Source organism: Solanum verrucosum, unplaced genomic scaffold, assembly GCF_900185275.1.
Source record: "Solanum verrucosum unplaced genomic scaffold, falcon-dt-bn FXZP01000280.1, whole genome shotgun sequence".
Classification (NCBI taxonomy): domain Eukaryota; kingdom Viridiplantae; phylum Streptophyta; class Magnoliopsida; order Solanales; family Solanaceae; genus Solanum; species Solanum verrucosum.
In genome coordinates, this window is record NW_026019982.1 from 1,126,911 (window position 1) to 1,152,011 (window position 25,101).

The 25,101-nt window shown below is 30.3% G+C and overlaps 2 protein-coding genes across 2 annotated transcripts in view; one reads left to right on the plus strand and one right to left on the minus strand.

Moving 5' to 3' along the window:
* Positions 1–25,101, plus strand: part of LOC125817589 (putative ubiquitin-conjugating enzyme E2 38) — a 139,122-nt gene that overhangs the window by 81,504 nt on the left and 32,517 nt on the right. The gene's annotated exons all lie outside the window — the stretch shown is intronic.
* On the minus strand, positions 11,256–18,520 carry LOC125817585 (probable serine/threonine-protein kinase At1g54610). Its single transcript, XM_049497129.1, has 8 exons — positions 17,298–18,520; positions 16,174–16,458; positions 15,728–16,045; positions 14,276–14,503; positions 13,538–13,638; positions 13,008–13,122; positions 12,076–12,543; positions 11,256–11,596 (listed from the first exon to the last, which is right to left on the minus strand). The coding sequence occupies exons 1-8, from the start codon at positions 17,709–17,711 to the stop codon at positions 11,375–11,377; spliced, it is 2,151 nt and encodes a 716-aa protein (XP_049353086.1). The 5' UTR covers positions 17,712–18,520; the 3' UTR covers positions 11,256–11,374.

Sequence of the window (25,101 nt, forward strand, 5' to 3'; positions counted from 1 at the left end):
ATCCACGTGGACGAATTATCCTACTCACATATTCGGTATCAATTTTCACATCTCCATATTTATTTGGCATGTTATCATTATGGGATGTGCTTAATTAACTTATTATTATATTTATTGTATATGATATATGTGGTGAGTGTGTAATATTTGGCCTACAACTATAGATTGGTTTTCCATAAAATTTTTGACATGAAATGTGTGATAATAGAGTTTATTCTTGAGAGATTCGGACAATGGTAGCTAGCTTCTGATATTTATTATTTTACTACTGTTAGGTTACTATATCAAAAATAAATTTTTGCGATAATTGATTAATGACAATTGCTGGTGAAAATTACATTTTAGCATTTTTATAAATGTTGTTAAAGTCTATAGCGACATTGACTTTAATGATAATTAACTAATGCTGAAAATGACTTCAGCATACTTTGTTAATATGCATGTTATCACCGCTAAAAGTTTGTTTTTGCTATATGTTGCTTCTGATTTTTTTATATATATTCTAATAGAAAAAATTAAGAACAATAATAATGTTAAATACAGTGTATTAGTAATGCTTGTATTACTTATACTTGCATTAATTATATATGAATTATTTTTATGCACAATTCTAACAATACACAAAAATAATACATGCATTATTTTTTCTAATATATTCTTTCAAATAAATAAGAAAAAAATTAATAGTGTAGTCATATAAATTTATATGTGACGGCAAAAACAGAACTATGGCGCACAGAGTCACTTGTAGTAATTAATTAATTAATACTACATACTGGTATCATCAAACTATATAGTACTAGTACGTGTGATGAGCGGTTTCTATTTTTCTCTTTTTTTGTCTAATTGGACCCTAGGTTGTTAATTCCATAAATTAATTTAAAATGCTTTTAGCATTTTCTATTTGGTTCAATGAGTGATGACTTTTCCAGCTAATCTTCCTTTCACCTACTTAATATGCTATTATAATACATAGTACTACTTGTTATTGATTTTCTAATTATGTAATTACAACTTGTCGAGCAGGTTAATTAGACTTGATGACTTTATGATATCATTCAATAGTTGGTGCTATGTATTTAATTAGTACTACTAGGTTTTAGAGGCATGTGTAATTAAGTACTACTCTCACTGTTTCATTTATGTGACCTTTTTTATTTTTTGAGATTTAAACAAGTTTATCTTTGATCGTAAGTTTTTTATAGATCTTTTAAACATTTTGAATTATCAATTAGTGTGATTTACAATATTTTTTACGTAGTTTACAAATATATAAATTTCATTTTAAAAAAATTGAAGATTACATGCGCAAATTTCAGTCAAACTTAAAATGTTTGACTCTCGAAAAATGAAAAGTGTCACATAAATTGGGACAGAGGGAGTACTATGATAATGGTATCTTAGAAGCATCAACTATCATGTGAGCGGTTTCTATTTTTTTCTAGCTGGGTTCCATAAAATGCTTCTAGCATATTCTTGTCAAAGTGATATTAATCGAATGGGTATCGAATAGACGGATTGAGTTAAATTTAGCAAGTTAAATGAATTGAGTTAATAAATAGATTGAGATAAAATCAGGTCAAAAACTACTTGAGCTAAAATAGGTTGGCTTAAATAGATTAAAAATTAGTTGAGTCATGACCTACCCAGTTTTTTTGAATAGTCCACTTAATTACCCTAACTTGAGACCCTTGAATCAAGCCTCGACCCGACACTTGGAACATGAGACTCTCGAGAACCGAGCCTGACCCAAGACTCTAGATTTGTCCCGGCCTTAGTCATGACCCGGGACCAGTGGCGGAGCTAGAATTTCGTCTAAGGGGTATTAAAATATAAAGAAATAAAATTGTGTAGAAGTCAAGGAGTGTCAATGTGTAATATATATACATAACAAAAATATTTCTATTCTAGCTACACAATGTAATTTTCCGACGAAGGGGTGTCGGTCGACACCCCTTAATTACATGTGGCTCCGCCACTGCCCGGGACCTAATCCCCGAGCCTAACTCAAAACCTAAACCCCGAATTTGACCCAAAAGTCAAGACTCGAGACTCGATCTCCAACCCCTTACTTGGGACTCAACATGATAGTCGGGAACCAAGCTTGACTCGGGACTCGAGACTTAAAACTTGACCCTCGATCTTGACTTGGGACCTGACCCAACCCTGACATAATCAATATAAAATTATCTTATGTTCAATCCATAAAAAAATTAGTGAATTAAGCGGACGATCTAATTTTGGGCCATATTTAACACTCCTGGCTGATACAACTAAATATAACTCAAAAAAAGTTAAACTAGAGAAAATCTAGTTGATTTAGTATTCTTCTACACTAATACAGTTTTATTCAAGTAACTTAGTTTTATTTTTAAGATTATAAATTTCACAACATAAAGAGGCTTAGATATTATTAGGGAAACCCTAAAATATAAAATATTCCCTATGCTTACTAGGTATACTACTTAAACTCATTCAAGAGTTATTCATTTCATAGTAGCACACTAGTTATAGTTTTGCATGCTAATATTTGTGTTCATTAATTAGATTACTTATGTAAATTATGCTTATTTATTTAGTTAGATTAAAAAATGTGAATAAGAACCTAGAGTTAGAAAGGATAATTAGAATAAAACGAAGTTAACAATAGTCAAAAAGAGTTAATATTATAAGATAATTAACTATGCACTTTCCACCTAAAGATATTATTTAAAAAATAGCACTTTCCAACATTATTAATTATTAATGAAAATAAATAAATAACACTTCTTTTTTGTGGATGAAGTGGGAAAAAAAAAACAAAAATGTGAAGAAACAAGTTGCAAGATTTTAAACCAATAAGGAAACCCAATGACTTTAGATGATGAACAACAATTAATTAAGTGGGTTATGATGATAAGAATCAATCAAACAAATTTAATTAATTATATTTGTCGCTCTTAATCCTATGTGTTGCCTCATTATGTCCACATTTATGAAAGCAACATTAAAAATTAGAGAAAATAAAAAGGCAGATAAGGTTTTCCTTGGAGTCGCAAATGAACGATTTAGGCTAAATTAAAACGGATCGAAATGAATTAAATAATACTATAGATTATATCATAATGTATTGGGAGTGAAAGCTATGGGGTGAGGGTAAAGATATAATATGTTGGAGGGTGGGGATAATATAATTAATATGGAATACACCCTTGATGATTTTCCTTCGTATCGAACATCCCAATAATAGCTAATTATTTATCGCTTTTTAATATTGTACGAAGTAGTAAATATTTAACGTAAAAATTCTTTATATTGTGTATACTGAGGTAATATCTCATATGGTCACTCAACTATTGATTTTTTTCTCAGAAAGTCACTCAACTTTGGTTGTTAACTCAAAAGTCACTCAACTATTGATTTTTTTCTCAGAAAGTCACTCAACTATGATTTCTTTTCTCAGAAAGTCACTCAACTATGATTTCTTTTCTCAGAAAGTCACTCAACTATGCGTTCTTTTTTCAGAAAGTCACTCAACCTATTTAATTAATTTTTTTAATTAAAATTTACTTACATGAAATTTTTATTTCTAACTAAAATTGTAAAAAGATAACCCATCTACTTGACTCAATCCACTAAAAATATAATAGTGATCCTTTTATTTTACCTTTTCCCCCAAATATAATACTTAGCATTAATTATTTTAAGAACCTTTAAATTCCATGAGTTTTATGATTATTTTCTACACTGTTTGACACGTATTTATAGGAACATCGTTCCAGTTTGAAAAAAAAAATTAAAGTATAGTATATTGACGGTGATATTGGATATTTTTAAGCATAGTATAATTGGCAGTACAAATGGATACTTTTTTTTTAATTTTTAATTTTTTTGCTTAGGAATAAAAATTTCATTAAAGTAAATTTTAATAATCTTTTTTAATTGAATAGGTTGAGTGACTTTGTAAGTAAAACACTCATAATTGAGTGACTTTTGAGTTAAAATTCAAAGTTGAATGACTTTTTGAGAAATAATCTATAGTTGAGTGACTTTCCGAGAAAAGAATTCATAGTTGAGTGACTTTCTGAGAAAAGAGTCTATAGTTGAGTGACCACCTGAGATATTAATTATGTGTATACTTGGTCCTTTTCTTTTAGGGAAAAGGACAAATATACCCCCGAATTATCGTAAATGGTACATAGATACCCTATGTCATACTTTGGGGACATTGGTGTCCCTGTCGTCCAAAAACTAGAGCATATATGCCCTTAATTCTAACGAAAGACTATATAGGGACGCGTGGTTCAATCTTGTCCGTCGATCTGATATTTAATAAATGTCTGATCATTGGATAGGATTGTGACACGCGTATGTCCGTTATTATAAAGGGTATATATGCTCTAGTTTTTGGACGGCAGGGGCACCAATGTCCCAAAAGTATAACGGAGGGTATCTGCATACCATTTACAATAGTTCAGGGGTATATTTATACTTTTTCCCTTTATTTTATGGTCTAATTCTAATTTTGTAGTTCTATTAGACACGTTTTTAGTTTAAGCACATAGCATCCATGATATAAAGAAATTGCAACAGGTCAATAAGGGTGGTAGTGGAGTAACACGTAAAAGATTCTGAATTTGAGTTTTGAGTGCATGAATTCATTTTTGTTAGAGAAAATGTTACTTTTTCGATGATTTTTTTTAAAGCAAATTCAAATCTAGTTGAATTCTACTATGAGTGTCGAATTACAACAAACATCACCAATAACATATTTCGTGTAATCTCACCATTGGAATTTGAGCAGAACATAGTGTATGCAAACAATAAACCTTACCTTACCTTGTGAAGTTAGAGAGGTTTGCTTTTAATAAATCTTTAGCTCAAGCAAAGCATTTCAAAAAGAAAACGCGAAACAAAAATACAATAGTAAAGATTTTATGATAATTTTTTTAGCAAACAAATAATATAATGATCAAACGCATGTGAAAAACAAAAGAAAAAAAAGAAAAGAAATTGCAACATCAGCATTTTTTGTTTACTTTAAGAACTGAGAATAACAGTAAAAGATTTTCTACTAATTCTTTTTTAACTCTTTCCACCTGAAAGGCCAATAGCATAATGACAGACTTAGTCACTCATGAGTTTGCTAAGTGGTTTAAGTAAATTTGGATAAGTATAAGCATGTTAATTAGGATTAAGTAACTAATGATGAGTGGGAAACACTTGGATCTTATCTTCTTAATTATTTATTAAAAAAAAGTTATAATGAAGCTTAAAGAACATTATTATTCTTTTCCTTTACAGAGATTCCTTAAGATTCTGTGTACTTTATGAATCTTGGTGATTCGAATTCACACAACTAAAAAATTACTATTATTTGTTGAAATTTATTACTTAAAAAATCTTTGGTAGTGATTTTTATAAATATTTTAATTGAATCAGTAAGAAATGAAAAATAATAGTAATAGTATTTACACACGAAAAAAATTAAGATTTTTTTTCAGTATTTAAGTAAGAATTTGTTTCTTTCAATGAGTTGGTTCGATAGGAAATAATATTTTCAAACACTAATTTCTCATTGATTCATGGTGGAAAAAACCTATGTTTTTGATAGTACCACAACCTTTTTGTTTTCTGGGAGATTTTGTTAGGGTTTTGCCCTGATTTTCTTACCATAATTTAAGATTTATTTTTTCTTAAAGATAATACGAAACATTACCATAAATATTTTTACTTTTCCTGAAAAGAAAAAATAATATTCTTTCATATTTGATTTATTCTTTCCTTTTAGGAAAATGTTTTGGAGCAGCTAGTCCTTTTCTAGTAAGAAAATGTTTTGAGACTCTATAAATATATGTTTGTTTCTTCTAACACAATAACAATAACATCCACAATGTAGTCGTTTAAGAGTCTTGTTTATGGAGAGATTTATTCTCTCTAAAGTTTCAATGTTTTTCTTTATATTAGTTTTGATATAATAATATTTTGATTTTTAGTATAAGTTTTTTGTTATCTGATATATCACTTATGACTTGAAATTGTAAGTTTCCACATGACTCCCTAATCACCCTTCATAACCCAACAAGTGATATCAGAGCACATGGTTCAAAGATCCGGTGGTCCTATGGTTCAACGAGGTTGAAGACAGGCTCAAGATGGTTTCAAATCAATTTGATGATAATGAAGATTTTTTGTCAAGCTACATGTGGAGAAGAAGTTTCAACCATATTTTCAACATTCCTATTGCTGCAATTTTTAAGAATAAAAACAAAATATTTTTAACCAATATATTTTAAACTTTATTTTTAACCATGGCAAGCAACAGTGATGAAGATTTTGTGAAGAACAAGATTATTATGCAATAAAGAAAACAGATCAAGCTTTCTCAAGAAAATCCAACCAAAAGGGGAGATTTGTTAGGGTTTTCCCCTGATTTTCTTGCCATAATTTAAGAATTATTTTTCCTTAAAGATAATACGAAACATTACCATAAATATTTTTACTTTTCCTGAAAGGAAAAAATAATATTCTTTCATATTTGGTTTATTCTTTCCTTTTAGGAAAATGTTTTGGAGCAGCTAGTCCTTTTCTAGTAAGAAAAAGTTTTGAGACTCTATAAATATATGTTTGTTTCTTCTAACACAATAACAATAACATCCACAATGTAGTCGTTTAAGAGTCTTGTTTATGGGAAGATTTATTCTCTCTAAAGTTTCAATGTTTTTCTTTATATTAGTTTTTATATAATAATATTTTGATTTTTAGTATAAGTTTTTTGTTATCTGATTTATCACTTATGACTTGAAATTGTAAGTTTTCGCATGACGCCCTAATCACCCTTCATATGACTTGTAATTATAAGCTTCCGCATGAAGCCCTAATCACCCTTCATAACCCAACAGATTTCACATATTTGCTCTCTTGGTAACTCAGCTTTAACAACTTTAGAGTTGGAGGTGGAGACTACTTACATTCTGAGCAACGTAGCCCTCTTTTGTCGCATCTTGCAACCTTTAATTTGTTGCCCTTGGGATTATTTAGATTGATATTTTCGACCTCTGGTATTCTCATCGTTTTAATTTATGTGGCCAAGTTTGATTAAACATGACTTCAAAAAGTAAATAAATATTTTTGAAACTTATGATCATACGCAAATATTTCATGATATATATGTTTCTATAAATACTCTCCATCAAGGATAAAATGAAAAATTTGTGTCAAATTATTTCTAAATTTAGAAAGTTATCATTTATTTCTTTTGCAACGAATTATAAAGTAAATATTTTTGCATGAACTAAATCTGGACGAGTATATATTCTACTATATATAAGCGGCTAGAAAGCATGTGTTGGACGATATGCTTGTTTCTCTAGCCAGGGATAATATGAGTATTTTCCAATTGCTATGCTTAAACACTACTCTCTTCATTTCAAAATAAGTGAATTGTTGAACCTTTTTTTATAATTCAAAATAAGTGAATTATTTAAAATTAATGAAAATTGTTAAATTTATTTTATAAGTGTGTAATGCATCAACAATTCACTTAGTTCACTTAGTTTGAAATAGAGAGAGTATTATATACGACTGTTTTACAATTGTACATTTCCATTATTTGACATAAAAGTTCTTCTATATTTGATTTTTTACGTTGCCTCAGCCGAAAAGTTGGTTGATTTTCCATGCATGTGGGTCAGATCCCCCCTCCCCTCAATTCGGTTTAACGGTTTTCGATTTTGAAATATGCAAATTAATAAGATTTTTTATTGATTTTTCTATTTTGGTCCTTAACGGTAATTCAATTTAACAAATAAAAAAATGCTTATAAAACCAAAAAAAATGACTTTTGCAATAATTTGACAAGACAAGACAATAATGTAACTTTACAAATGCTAATAAAAAAAATAGTACTCCCTCCGTTCCATTTTATGTGGCAACATTTGACCGGGCACGGAGTTTAAGAAATATATGAAGACTTTGAAATGTTTACCAAATTGCCATTTAAAAGTAGACTCTTTTTTCTATCTCCTCATAAATATATTGGAGTATTATTTTAAGATTAAGTGGGACCAACAAGGATAAAAGATGAATTGTACCTTTATAAACTTACCATATAAGGAAATGTGACATTCCTTTTGGGACTGACCAAAAAGAAAATGATGCCACATAAAATGGGACGGAGGGAGTAATAACTAACATGAAAAGACTATACAAGTGTAAAGAAAAATTAAGAGTAATAGGGTTTTTACTTTGGGTTTTGATGTTTTGTATAATGTGAAGTTGTGAGCTTAAAGTCACTGTGAAGTGTAAATTGAAGGCTAAAGGGTAAAGACAGAAACTAGTAACGTATTGAGATTAATATTTAATATTTTTGTACGGGTAAAGTGACAAATTACTACCGTCTTAATAGGTTATCAATTTACCCAATAAACCAAGATTCTAAAATCGAACCTATAACTTGATAATTTTTCTTAACAAAATCGTTTAAAAACCGTTAAGCTAATAACCATAAACCAATAACACTTTTTTCAATTCAGTTTATCGGTCGATTCGATTTTTATGTCCCTCATTTGCGTCTCACAACTTCTTCTTCTTTCAGTTTTATATTGTGGCAAATTAACTTTTGAAAAAGTTAATTGTTTCATTTATAATATTGTATTCAATAAAATATATTAGAGATGAAAAGCTTTCGTCTTTGGAAAGAAAAAGAAATTTGAAAATTGAAATTTATTTGATCATAAATAAAAATTGAAGTTGTTTTTTAATGGTAAGTGAACTTGTTGGACTTAATGTGCTATCAGAAAAATGTTATATACTTAATTTTGTTATTGTTCTTTCTATTTTAACTTATTTGTCTTATTTTCCTTTTTAATTATCTTACACTCAAAGATTACGTTTAAGATACTATAAATCATTATAATTAATAAGTTAAAATATTTTATTATAAATTTTAAAATTATGTTAAATACACTATAAGTCACAATAATTAACAACTTAAAATATTTTTAATATCTAATAAGAGGCAACAAACACACAACTACTAAACATACATTTAACAATTTAATTAAAATATTTTATTATATCTTTAGAATGACATTAATTGTACTACAAATCACAATAACAATTTAAAATATTTCTTGCAATTATATCGATGTCGCGTGAATTTGAACAGATGGAACAACATATATTATTGAAAGTTAGGTAAACGATACTATTAATCAAAATAATTAACAATTGAAAATACTTTAAAATCATATAAGAAATTTGGTTGACTCTCCTAATTTCATATGTGTCACATAAATTTGAACAGGAGAAATAACATATATTATTCAAAATGACGTTTAAAAAATTATAAATCACAACAAATTAACAACTTAATATATTTTTTTTAAAAATGCGTATGAAAAATTTAGTTAACTCTCAAAATTTCATTTGTGACAGATAAATTAAGACAGAAAAATAACATATATTGGGCTCACACGCGACCAATAATGGAGAAACAAAAAATAAAATTAAACCAAAAAAAGCAAAGGGAGAATAACTGCGACCAAGAATGGAGAAACAAAAAATAAAATTAAACCAAAAAAACAAAAGGAGAATAATAACCAAAAAATAAATGCGGTGAGCGTGGATCGAGCACACAACTTTCAAATCTTCAGTTTGACGCTCTCCCAACTTAACTATCCCTGCAAACTGCACCAGCCAGGAATCAAACCCCGGTCTGTACAGTGGCAGGGTACTATTTTAGTACTAGACCACTGGTGCTAGATATTATATAAATATAACTTTCATTATTTAAGTAAAGTTCTATTTGTTTTATTTTATTTTGTTAATTTGACATGTATATATGTCCTTTATTTTAATTTCTTTTTGGATTCTCTACTTCTTTCTTTACAGGGGTAATCAATAAATATAATTTTGCCAGGAATAATCAAGGTAGAATGACCTGGAAGACCTTTATACTTGGCTCCGTTTATCAGTTGAACCCTTATACTTACAATTTTGCCAATTGAACCTTTAAACTCACTAAAACGCAATACTTTAAACCCCTTTCTTATTTTATGTGTGTGAGTGTAGCACAAGGGCTTACACATGAAATTTCATGTCATTTTAAATGCCACATAAGAAATTAAAAGCTAAAAAAAAAAAAGAGTTTGCACATTGAAATTTTCAGTATCATGTTCTTCATATTTGCTCATAATTGAGCACTAAATTCATGTCAAATTGGTCTAATTCTTCCTATTTGACATGAATTTTTTTTTACACTAAAAGCTTACCAACACAAACCCAATAATTTTTCTTCATAATTTTGAATTACTTTTATAAATTCACAAAACCCATTTGTTATTCTTCAAGCTTCTTCATAAAAAATTTCAACTTTTCAGTATACATCATTACTCTTCAAGATTTCAAAGTTATCTAAACTTCAATCTTTCACAAACAAGATTCGAAAACCTAGATTTTAGAAGTGTGTAAATCGACCAAAATTCATAGAGAAGAATTTTAAATTTTAAAATTAAAGAAACTAAAATGGTTGAGATAAGAGATTTGGTTAGGTGGGGTGAGGGGTGGGGGGGTGGGTGTTAAGAAGAAGAAGAAGAAGGGGGTGGGGTAGGGTGGGGTGGTGGGTGGTTTCAAGGAAGAAGGAGAGGGTGGGAGGCTGAAGGAAGAAGAAAGTTACCGGCGAGGGAGTGGGATGGGATAGGGGATTGATGGGTTGACTTTTTTTTTTTAATTTAAACTATTTTTTTATGATTTTTAATATAAAAAATATATATTCACTCGCTTTAATGTGTGTGCAGTCAAATATTTTTCCATTTCAGCAATATTAATGTCACATAAGTTCGGTCAATGGTCAAATGTGTTTAAAATATTGTGTTTTAGTAAGTTTAAGGTTTAGTTGGCAGAGTCGTGAGTATAAGGGTTCAACTGACAAATAGAACCAAGTACAAGAGTTTTTCAGGTCATTCATAAGTAGAACTTCTTTTATTTAATTAAAGTAGTATTTGTTTTATTTTATTTTGTATCCACACGCTTTACCTCAATTAATTAAGTACTTCGAGTTCTTTATCCTTTTTATTCCTTTTGGGTTATCTGTCTCCTCAAGGCAAAGGTAAGCCCTGCTTATACTCTACCGTCTACGTACTTTATTTTTACAATTTCATTGAATATGTTATTGTCGTAATATCAATTTTGTTCCATTGAAGAATAAAGGGCTGTCAATTTAATTGGGGCAATGACTAAAAGAAAAAAAATTGTTTGCATAAACAAGTTTAACCTATTCTTGTAAAAAACCACATAATTATTTTGGCTATATTCATCTTTACTGAATTTCCTATAAATAACAATAACAGTTACTTCAAGAACTGTACATAGAACTGTATATATAATTCCCAAACTACCGCGATCCCAGACTAGTAACGTAAAAAGAATTGGTTGTTCTCGGCATCCCTTGAGCTTGGCATTTGCCTGCTCTTGCCTTCTCGAGCCTTGCTCGTCGTGCAGCTTCCTGGATACGACGATCGTGCTCTTTAAGCATTTGATCCACTTTATTTGGTTGAACAAGTAGTGGACCTGAGAAATGGATTGTGTTTCCCTTGTGACCATGGGTATGGCCATGCTGCATAGACAAAAATATGAGAATCCCATCATATTAGGAATTCCAGAACAAAAAAGCAAATGTGGAACCAAAATGTTATTACTGAATGTATATATTGATAATAATCACGGGACCATCAAGGATGTGACGGGATGGATGGGATCCCTCAACCCTTAACAAGAGGTTCCGTGTTCAAACCCAAGAATGTAGATATTCCTGAGAAAGAATGTTTCCCCCTTAAATGGATTCTATGCAGTGCGCATCTGAATTAGTCATGCCAGTCAACTCCGGATACTAAATGGCTAAACCAAATGGGAAACAATCGAAGGGTCAGCTAAGTATGCAAACATTTTTGGTACCATAGCGAGTAACTTTATCTATACTTGAGGCATGACGTTTCAGTAGCTTCTTCTAAATAATCTTGTAAGTGAAATAACAAATTGTCTCAATAATCTACACACACTTAAAATTTGACAAGTTATGAAGTTTATAATACGTACCAGATTTTGTTCTTTAATACTAGCCCTTCCATTGTCAAATTGACGAGAACTAGCATGGTTTTGCATCTGACGCTTCCAATCCTGCTTCCTTGGATGTTCGTCAAGCAAGCGTACTGGCCTTTCTACTTGACGGCCAGATTCTACCTGTGAAGCAACAAATCGATCTCGAGCATCACCAGTGACAACTGACCTAGATGCTACTAGAGTAGAAAACTTGGATAAGTCGGCTCTATTGGAACCAACAGAAATATCATGATCATATTTCTTCCCAGATTTTGCCCACCCAAATCCTGGTGCTAGAGGTCCTGAATGAGAAAATCTCTCTGAATGATTCTCCAAGTGATCTCCGCCTTTTTCTTTGCTTGGTTGTAATGGTTTATGTTGATCAATTGGAAAACCGCAAGGAGCTTCTTTATAGGGATAGAAGTGCTCAGATCGGCTCTTGGGATTTGAACTGCTCTGCCTCCTCTGTTACAAGGTACGAGTATTAATTGAAACGAACCAAACAGTGTCTGGATCATATAATTGATAACTTGAGTACCGAGTAAAAGCATTTGCAGACAAATATGGCTATCGGTGCATCTTTATCAAGAAAAGGCTAAGCTTTACATCAACATAGTGGATCTTTACACATTCCATTTTCCACATCATCAATTACTATGCCTCAAATCTACCGTAATAGGTGTCAACTATATGAATTTTCAATATCCATTCGCCCCACAATACATTTTTGGGGAAAATGTAAGTTCGGCTTGAAGGTGGAAGAACTTCCCAATTCATGGCAGAATCCTAACCATCTAACTAACCTCTTGAATTAGAACAGGAAAAATTGAATAATCGTGATTATCCGGTTTCATTTGGTCTTTAGGATCTGACTTCATGTAAACATGCATCAACAGGGATACTAAAACAATCAGGCCCCACATAAGTACCTGCATTGACCTCACCAACTCGGCATTAGCATCAGGTGCTGGAACTGCTCGAGGTTCTTTTGATCCTCTCATATGCCCTTCCTCAAATTGGTTCTTCACTCCTGCAGCTCCTTGTCTGCAGAAACAATTCAGGCAACTATTATCACATATCCTCCAGCACTTAATATGGAAAATCTTGTTACACACAAATGAAACAAAATACAACTGTTGCACACTTCTACACATTATTAAAACGACGAAGAAGCTTCCCAATATAATTGAAAACATAAGCTCACATCACGAGAAAGACCAAAGTTATGCAAAAACAACGAAAGTTCTAGTTCCTCGGTGCAAGCTAGAAAAGCAACAAAGGATGTGCCACTGGAAAATACAATTGTTGCACACTTCTACACATTTTTAAAAACGACAAAGAAGCTTCTCGATATATAACTGAAAAACATTAGCTCACATTACGAGAAAGACTAAAGTAAAGCAAAACTAACAAAGTTCTAGTTCCTCACAGGAAATGTGGATATCTAGAAATTATTTACCTTCGAGCTTCTTCATCCCGCAGTTTTGCATCAATTTCCTTGCTGGGAGGGTACTTTGGCAAACTTGAAGGATCACAAGGCAGTGGCTTTGTGGTGAAGAACTGTATGGTTACAACTTTGTTGATCAGGAAAATGGTTGTGCAACTTTATTATACAAATAATAATGAGATTCACCCTTGAAATAATGATATGACACTGAATGACTCGGACGGACAAAATGAGACAATTCTTCCAGAATATCACTTGGAATGCAACAATATACCTCCAACTACCCTGAACTATGTTACTACTACTTATTCAAATTTCAAAATTTCGACATAAAAGCTCATGAAGTACTCCATTCATCCCATTGTGTCACACTTCTCTTTTTAGTCTGTCCCAAAAAGATCTAATATTTTCTGTTTCCGAAATAATTCAATGATAGCATCCGTATTTGTTTATATATACACACAGATCTGTTCGAGATATCACCTAGTGCACACTTATCAGATACAATTTTATCTTGTGCTAAATAGAACAGAGATCAAATAATCGCAAAGATACTCCTAGAAACAAATTGGCTCCAATTCTTCTCTTTGATGTTTGTAACTATTAGGACTCAAACCTGCAGGTCGTTCGACTATAAGCATGCAGGATTCAGAGTTCAGTTTTGTTTGACCATCTTTTACGAACTAAACTACAAAGCATCAAACTAAGATTGATCGCAGAAACACAGGGACAAGGAAACGCCAAACTTACCTCACTCTCCAGAGCACCGACAGCTGTTCCCCTAAGTTCAGGATCTATAGAAAGTAATGTGTCCATCAACCTCACAGCAGATAGAGGAAAATCCTTAAATGTTTCCCCAAGACGCCGTCTGTAAGGATGTAACGGTTTAAATGCTGTTGAATGATGTAATTTTTCTTTTTTCCAATAATTCTCAGATGGTGAACCACAAAGCTTAAAAATCTTATGCAGCTGCTCCACCTACAAGGAGAAAAAAGTTCACTTATCTAAGATGTAAAAATTAAAGTCTTACACAGAAGAAACACACAGGTAAACTTAATCAGGTATAATGTCACTTAAAAAGAATAGAGAGAAATTTTCAGCTGATGACCACAAGGATTTGAGCACCAAAAAGTAAAAAGTACGTCATGAAATTAAGGTTAATGCACAAATAGTTAAATGTCTAAGTTGCAGCTTCAAAAGCTCTCTCCAAGCCTCACTATCAGTCACCAAAACACAAGAAAATTAATACCCCGGACATCTTTACAATGAAGGACAACCTTAAAGGAGGCGAACACAATAATAAACCAACAGCACCTTTTTGGAAAAATCAACATAAAACAGAGAAGAGAATACAAAATGAAATAAGAAATAGGAAATAATGAAGATGATAAGGTCATGGAGGCAGTCAACTGGATGTGCTGATATTTGACTGTAAGATGCAATCCAATCATATTGGCCAATGTAATAGTAGGTTTTGAGTTGTTTTGTACAGTATTATTTTAAAAAGTGGTGCCCGGTTCAGAATTACAACCTTTACATTTTTTTTACTTTGTTTTATTCTTTTTTATAACCTTGCTGTTTGGACTAGCTTTCGTGCACCTCGACTAATTTCACAGGGCACCTGCCACCTCCCACCAATAACAGGTACCAGGTAACTCTGTCCACCAAAGCTAGGACAGATGGTAAGAAATCACCTTGTGTTTTTGTCTCTGCTGGGATTTGAAAGTGAGACCTCATGGTTCTCAACCCACTTCATTGACCACTACTCCACTAGGTCACACCCTTAGGTGCAAATTACAACCTTTACATTTTCCTTACCCCCAAAACGGATTTATTTTGTAAATAGAACAAACTTTTCTCTTTGGCTCCAGTATTTGATAGTGAAACAAGAAACAGCTATTATTAGAGCGTAAGAACAAGTTAGCGACTCAGGCACTCAGCAAAGGTTAATATAAACCTTTAATCTAATTGGAAAATCACACGTTCACCAGTCATGTTAAACAAACCGAGTGTGCCCTAAAATTTAGTTCTGAGATTGGCTCCTGCTTGTGAACTCCACCTTCTTCATTTTTAAATCTTAGATGATTATTTACTTCTCAAATTGTAGTAACATCTCCAAAATGGAGGGGGAAAAAATAATATTAGCAATGAGTGTCATGGACAAGTTATTAAAAAAAAGTATATAGACAATCTGTTTTATACCTCTGTTCTTCCAGGCATAATGGGCTTGCCAGCATATAATTCTCCAAGTATGCAGCCAGTACTCCACAAATCTACAGCGACTCCATAGTGACTTGCTCCAAGTAAGAGCTCGGGTGGTCGATACCAAAGAGTCACAACACGGCTTGTCAAAGGAACACTTTGGTGCGGATCGAAAAAGGTTGCTAAGCCAAAATCTGCAATCTTCAAGATCCCGTTATTGTCGATCAAAAGATTTGAACCTTTAATGTCCCGATGCAAAACACCCTGACTATGGCAATGATCAAGTCCACTAAGAAGTTGATGCATATAGCATTTCATCTATGAAAGACAAGAAGAAGAAAAAAATTCAGAAATAAGCTACCTAAATTGATTGAAAAGCTGAGATGGCTAATTCATTCGTATAAAACTACAAAATAAAGCATAATGAAGGATCCCAAGAAAAGCACCTGTGGTTCGGTAAATTTGTTATCAGGAAGAGATGCCAGTCCAGTGAGATCATGTTCCATGTACTCAAAAACAAGGTACAAACTGCAAGATGATCTTGATGCAACCAAGCCTTCCAATTTGATAATATTTGGATGATCAAGCTTACGCAAAATGACTATCTCCCTTGCCATAAATTTGACACTTTCAATATCCATATTATCAAACCGCACTCTTTTGAGTGCAACAAGTTTATTGTTAATTAGGTCACGAGCCTTGTATACACTACTATAAGTCCCTTGGCCAATCTGCACAAACAAGAATCTATCAGACAATAACCAAAAAACCTAACTCACAACTTTTGAACATATTGGCAAAGAAAACCAACTTAACTAACAATTTTGAACACATTGGACAAGAAAACTAAGACCCCTTAAAGGAAATAGAAAAGGGAGGAAAATATTGCCACAGGAATCACAAATAAATATAATATATTTTACACTAATTTCTAAATCAAAACATTATAGTTATGGGTAAGGTCAGTGGACACGCTACCCCACCCAGACCAACCTGTGGGATTATACTGGATTTGTTGTTGTTGTTGTTGCATATAACTTTTGCAACTTTCAAAAATTCGCAAGTGCATATAGTACTTTTGTGTGTATGAGTTAAAGAGCATATGAAAGTTGAACTACATATTTCATTCGGTATAACCTTCTTTAATAGATAAAATTTTAAACTTTCAATTGAATGTTTTCTCTGTCAGACTAAATTACTTGAACATTTTTCCACTGTCACTAGTATAATACAAAGTCAATTAAAATTTTAAATTGCGACCCAATCAAACACCATGGAGGAATATTATTAGCTTAGTTGGTTGATAGTTGACTACTCGAACCTTCACCTTGTTGGTGAGGGTTTCATTCTCTACCTTGCAATCCCCTTCCCCGTTTCCTCTTCTCCTACCCCCAATTTTAAAAAAAAAATTAAAACAAAATCAAACACCACCATATAAAATGGAAGGGAGATAGAATTAATTACTATGATTATGCGCCTTACAATTTTCACTAATCAAATACAATTTTGATTACTGTCCAATCTAAATTGACAAATTAATCACCCATAAGGAATGCCTACAGAATTGTACCTTGTCTAATTTCTCGAATGTATCGCCCTTGCGAGGAAGCCATCCATTAATAGCTTCACCAGCCACTGAAGCAAGCCAAGAAGGCCATCCAGCAGCAATCAGCTCCCCTTCCAAGGCTTTTGGGACAACTCCGTTTCCAGGACAACCATTCACAATGAGTCCAAGCTTTTCCTTTATCTGCTCATAATGATCATCCCTGACTTTTCTTGATCCATTAGACTTCCTATCTATCAAACCAAGCTTCACATCACCATTTTCCAACTTGTCTTTCACCCTGAAACTTTCCTCTCTCTTTGTAGAAACAGCTCGTAGTGGGCGTGATGCCACAGTTGCCCCTTTAGTAAATTCACTCCTCTTTTGTCTATCCCGCCTATTCTGCACGGGCGAGGAAGGTTTTCCACAAACACCACCCATAATCAATCAACGAAAACCCAACCGAAAACCTTCCCCTGCAATTGCAAAACTACAAATCCCAGAAACCAGTCTTTGCAAAAATCAATCTTTTCCCCATAACCATGGAACCCCAAAGTAAAAACAACCCAATTCAGTAGAACAGCCACTCAAATACAATTCCAAATTTCCATTGCAAAATTCAACTGCATAAAGAACAACCAACAACCCATAAACACTTGATGCAGTAACTACAACTCCAAAAGACTCCAACTTTTTGCACAAACTACAACTTCAGAAAAAGAACAACTATCAAGTATCAAACACCAAGAATCCAATTTCTATAAACCCTTTGATTCAGTAACTACACAACCAAAAAGACTCCAACTTTATGCCAGAAAAAGAACTATTTTCTATAAACCCTTTGATTCACTAACTACACCACCAAAAGACTCCACCTTTTTACCATAAAAACAACAATCAAATACCAAGAATCCAAACCCCACAACAAATCCTTGACACATCAACAAACAAAACCAAAAAAGACTCCAACTTTACACACAATTCAATCTATAAACCCCAATTTTCACCACAATTCAATTATGACAAATCAAGATTCCACAATACCTAATAAACCCCTCAACAGCAAATTTAGACGGCTTGATCTCTAAAAATTCTGTGTGCAGGTGCTGAGATAACCAAAAAACATGGTCATTGCATTTTAAAAAGAAATTTAAAAAGCTGCTAGGCTGCAAGTTGACTATTCAACACGCTTATAATGGGAGAAAATCAGCAGAAGATAAGAATAAAAACAACAGAATTTTGAACTATATAAAATGAAGAAAAAAATAATCAAAGAAACAGATAAGTAGAGAAGAAGGGGCCGGCAAAAACACACAACTTTTCTCTTACTGTATGTAACTGTTACACTTTTTTTTTCACGGTCAAAGACTCATTTTCTTTTTTCGAGTATGAAAGGCTAAACTAAAAACATTAGTCCACTGTACTAATTTATGTGACATCGTTTGATTTTTAATTTTTTTAAAGTAATTTTTTTGTATTTATAAATTATAAAAAAAATATTATAATTGACAATTTAAAAATGTGATTAAAAAAATAGAGTTATTTGAATTTTGAAATTTAAAAGGTGTTACATAAATTGAGATAGAAAAAATAATATCTTACTATAGAGTAATACATTTGCAATTGGAGCCAAACACAACTTATACATTGTTGTGTTTTGTACCTAAGAGAAAAAAGGTAAAAAAACATTAAATTTGATTAAAGTGGAAAAATAGTCAAATGGTCCAAAACTGGAGAAGGAAATAAAAATTAGACTTTTTTTTCCTTAAAAAATATGGAGTAAAGAAGGAAGAAAAATAAAATTGAACAGTAGAATCGAGCTTACACTTTAATTTTGTAGATAAAACTTTCACCAATCACCGATATAACTAGACTATACAGGTAAATATCTTTTTTTTGTACCGAACATATTCTTAGAGATTGTTTGGTAGAATGTATTAGAAAATCTAATACATGAATTAATCATGATGTTATTTTAATCTTTTGTTTGATAGAATTTTCGATCTAATACAATTTCCTTCGTACCAAACACATCTTATGTATAATAATTATAATACATGTTATACATCCTATTCGACATAGAAAATTATGATATTAGCCATATAAGGGCTACTAATACATGGATAAGTATAGTTAGAAAAAAATGTCCTTATAATTAATACACCAAATTAAGTAATAAATAAAAAATAATTTTAATATTACTAAAATATTTTATTCAATACTATTCTTATATACACTACCTGCTGACTCTTTTAAGGTATGATAATTTTTAGACCTCAAAATATATATTTAGATTGGTCTCACTCAAGCTAGTTGGTTTTTTTTATATCATTCTTTGTATGGAAGACTTTGTTCATTATTTTTGTTTTGGTTAAAAATTGTATAGACTTGGTCTCACTCTTGTAGGGTTTTCTTGATGACATTCTATAGACAATTAATTAGGTAGTGATTGAAAAGAAGCTTCTTTGACTTTTGATATATGAGATTTATTTTTTCTTTTTAGAATGGGCCACTTATAGAAGGATATAAAATGATTAAATGATATTTATTTATGAAATCATTGAATAATAGCTTAAGTTTGAGACGTGTATTTTCTATAGCCAAATTCAAAGAAAACAGGCTGTCCATGAAAAAATGGCTTAGTGATTAAAAAAAGTCACTACTTAAATCGGAGAAGTAGAAAAGACGATACATATCTAATAAGATTTGAATTTAAGATCTCTGAATAACTTTAGTTTTAAGAAAAAGGGTATTTATCACTTCATCACAACTATTGTTGATAGTTTCTTTTCCTTTTTTCCCCCTTATGAATTGTATATATTATATATTTGTTGGTTATTTTTGTTAAGAGATTAGTTGGATGACTATTTAGGTTATATCTTAAAAATTTTGTAAAAAAACTAAATTTATCTTTGAAAATTCATTGGGATTTTTCCTTTGACGCAAAATATTAATTTTAATAAACAATAATATATTTAAAGAATATTTATTACTAATTAATATTGATACGTGAACATAGCTTGCTTGATTAAAGAATAAATAACAGTCTAATATGGTTGTTTGATCACATTCATTCTCTTAGCCAATAATTAATAGAATAAATAACAGTCCAAATGATCATTTAAATTATTAATTAAATATTAAGTTGTTTCAAAACTGGCACCTTGTACAAAATCAGTTTAATAACAATACTTAAGTACATAATTAATTAAGTCGATCTGATCTTATTGATTTTAATTAAGGATTCCAACTCCTAACAAGATTCTTTGACTTTTGTGTTTTATAGGGGAAATTCTAATTTATTTATTATATTAGATGAACTATTTTAAATAAATTAATATAAGAGGAGAATATCCACTAATCATATTTATGCATGAACAGCAGCTTGTTGCATTAAAAAATTAGTATATATTGATTGTGGCCGAATTAAAATCTTTTAGCTAGTAATTATTATACTAATCCCCCGTAGAAAGTGATTAATTAATTAAAAAAAAGCGTATGAATAAGTCATTTGAGAGTTACATTTTTTTGATAGAAAAACAAGTTTTATAAATGATATGTAATTGTTGGCTCCCCATCAACCTAATACTCCACCCTCCACCCCACCCCATTGCTCAAACCTCTTGCCATATAAAATATTATCTCAAAAAAATTTAATTATAATTTTTAGATAAATATTTTATAGAATTTGAACAAATGATTTATAAATAGAAATAAGTAGAAAAATTATTTATTTATTGTAATACCATACACACCCTTAAAGAAGAGGATTTTATAGAATCTTACGAACAGAATCACTTTTGATTAACCAACCTCAAAGTTCAAAATCAATATAGTATTGAACGCTAAATGAAAAAAGTAAAAAATTATTACCACTAAAATGTGGTTTTTTCGGTATGAATTTGAAATAGTTCAAAATGAATATTAGTATTAGACGCTAAATAAAAAATGAGTTTTTTTATTACCACTATAATGTGACTTTTTTCGATATGAATTTAGATTAGTTCAAAGTCAATACTAGTATAAGACGCGGAATGAAAAAAGAAAATTTTAATTACCACTAAAATGTGATTTAGTCAATCCTCAAACTTCAAAGTCAATAGTACTGATATTAGAAGGTAAATTAAATTTTCTTTAAGATTTTGATTGATTATTCTTCTTGTATGTATACTTACTATATAAGAAGAGTGAATAAATTCACTCCTCTTTCGACACGTGGCACCAAAAAAAGGAGAGGGTTGAACATAAGTGTGAATGTGAGGGTATTTTGGGTATTTAAAAATACCCTCACATTCACATTTATCTACTAAAAAAAATTACTATATAATATATATAATGTATAATATATAAGCACTAGATAAGTGTGAAAGTGAGGGTATTTTGGGTATTTAAAAATACCCTCACATTCACACTTATCTACTAAAAATATATATATAAGTAGTAGATTTAAATATATTTAAAAATAATATAAGTAATGCTATACTTAGTATGCTTAAAAATAGTAAAAACTACATAAAAAGTACTACATATCATATTACAATAATTAACAATTATTTGACACTTTCAATTCTATCAATGCCATATAAATTAGGATAAAAAAGGTAACATTTATATTAAAAAATAATATAAGTAATACTATACATTACAATAATTAATAGCTTAAATATTTAAAAGTTATATAAAAAATTTAATTGACTCTCTAAATTCTATTGCTACCACATAAAATGGATTATATGATAAACATATATTGTTTGAAATTGACGAAAAAGAAACTATAAATTACAATAATTAACAAAAAAAATTGTCGGCTCCAAAAAATCTATCAATTAAGAACATATATTGTTTCAAATTGACGAAAAAGAAACTATAAATTACAATAATTAACAAAAATATTCTCTCGACTCCAACAAATCTATAAATTAATGCCACATAAATTGGGACATGGAAAATAACATATATTCTTTAAAAATTAAGTTCAAAATGTACTATAAAATACAATAATTAACAACGTAATATAGTAAAGAGACATATAAAAAAGGGTTAATATTTGAAATTTTGCATGTGCCACATAAATTAGAACAAAGAGAGTAATAAATATTATTTTCAAAATTCTGTAAAAAAAAGGTACTACAAATCACAATAGCTAACAATTTAAAATATTTTTAGAATCATATAAAAATTTCAATAACTTCTCAAATTTCACAATATATGACATAAGAAGAGGGAATAACCAATATATTTATAAAAAGAAATGACATATAAAATGAAATGGACAGAGTATTAGTTTTTGAAAATGGAAAAGGACAAAACACATATAAAATTAAAAGACATATAAAAAAAAGTTGGTTTAACTCTCAAACATAAAAAGTAACATATGTTATTAAAAACTTTAATAAAAAGTACTATAATTTACAATAAATAATAACTTAAAATATCTACAAGACAACAAAAAAAAGACTAATTTATGTACTGCTTGTGTCACATAAATTAGGATTGGGATGATTTTAAAATTTTAATTTTGGTTATACATTATAAAATAGCCGAAAAATTGAATGATATAATTTTTTTAAAAATAACCGAATGAATCGTCCTATCGATAACCCTAATGTTACTTATACTCTGTTTATTTTTACTTAAATTTAGAAAGATATGTTTCATTTCTACCTTTAATCTTATCGGTACATTTATTTGCTATTTGAAATTGAAATTAAAAAGACAAATGACAAATAAGTTTTTATATTAGCTCACTTATGAGCAAAATATATTATAACAATCTTTACTAATTTTATAACAATACATAAACTATACTCTCTCCGTCCCATATTAGATGGGCACTTCCAACTTTACACGGTGATTAAGAAATCATTAATACATTGGAAGGCTTCACCATTTTACCCTTTGTTTATATCAATGCACATTGAAATGAGTTACAAAAAATACACATACAATATAGGAATGGTCATATTAATTGTAGGGTAAAATGGAAAAGAATTAATTAATTCTATCCTAATTTAATAAGTGCTCAAATAATATGAAAAAAATTTTTTTAGTAAGATTCTCATCTAATATGGGACGGAGAGAGTAACAATATAACTTTATTAATGTTGGGCCCGGGCAGCGCCCGGGCTTTCTTTACTAGTAGTAGAAGAAGATTGAATAATTAATGGTTGACTAATGAAAATAAGACAGGTGTCGCATTCAATTTTATTATTATTATTATTATTATTATTATTATTATTATTATTATTAAATTAATACAACAATAAAATCGATAAGAACAAAGAATGAAGGAGATAATTTCCAAAATATAGAGTCAAGTGGATGGACTTTTGACAAGAAACTCAATATTTATATCTAATTTTGGTAAATATAATATGGAGAAAAAAAATGCCGGCAGATTTTTGAAACTACCACTTAGAATCTAGACTAATCAAATACTCTTCTGTCCCTAATTATCTGTCCAAAAGGATAAAAATAGTTTACCTATTATACCCTCAATTAATTTATTTTAAAAAGGTATAACTTATTGAAAATCTTAAGTTCTTAATACATCAATTTCATAATTAATAAGGGTAAAATGATAAATTCACTATGTCATCATGGTTTTCTTAATAAGTGTGTTAATTCAAAAGTTGACAAGTAATTAGGGACAGAGGGAGTATAAAAGGACTATTGATTTAGTTTTTTAAAAAAAAAAAAAGATAAAAAATTACAATTGATATAACCTCTATCATAACATCTGCCTTTCAGGTAAGAACTTTGTGCATACTAGATAAATCCCTCACTCCACAATGTAATAGCCTGCAAACCACACAAAAAATACAAACCACACAGACAAATTCGACACAAAGGCATTGAGGGGAATTGATTTTCCGAGTCATCGATATGGTCACCCGGGTTCGACTATTGATTTAGGTTTATTAAACGATATCTTTTATATGGGGAAAAGTATAGTTAAATAAAAGGTTACATCATATGAGTGAATGACTTGGTCTTGTATATTTGCTAAATAAATATTTATATTAGCAAATATCACTTTCATTGCACATAATTACTGATAGAAACTTGCTTTCTTAATTATTTGTTCAATTAAAGCAACCTTTCTTGCTGCATTAGTATGCTTAATTAGGTATTACTCTCTTTAAAAACACTACATAATGTATCTTTGAATTGACTTTTCTTATAACGGATTAGATAAGATAATACGTTTTAAATGGATATGTAACGGATCGAAGGTAGAATTCAAAATATAAAAACTATTAAATCCATAAAAATAGTGCCGAAGTCAGAATTTTTGTTAAGATATGCATGAAATAAAATGTAAATAATTCGCGTAGCAGATTAATAATGTAGTATTTTAATTGATGTATTCTTCGATTATTTTTCAAAAGCCTATATTACTTCTAGACTAATGTTAGGAAATTGCCCAAGTGTGAAAAAATGGTAAAATCTACCTAAAATGAAAATTGTCCCAAGAAAAAATAAATAAATAATTGGCTATATTATTTGGTTAAAAATTATTATTGCATCTCAAGTTGCTTGATGAATTGAATTCAAATGATTAGGAACATATAAGTTAAGTTTAAAGTCTCTTATTTTGATTTGACTTTAAGGTACCTATTCTATCGAGTCATTTCTAATATGTCATATTAATGAAAAAAGGAATGATTATCCCCTACATTTATAAGGGGTCGTTTGGTTAGGAACAAATTAATCCAGGATTAATTATTTTGGGATTAGTTATTTTGATATAATTTATCCTACCATGTATATGGGGATAACTTATCCCATCACTATGGTATAAATGGTGGATAAGTTATCTCAAACATGA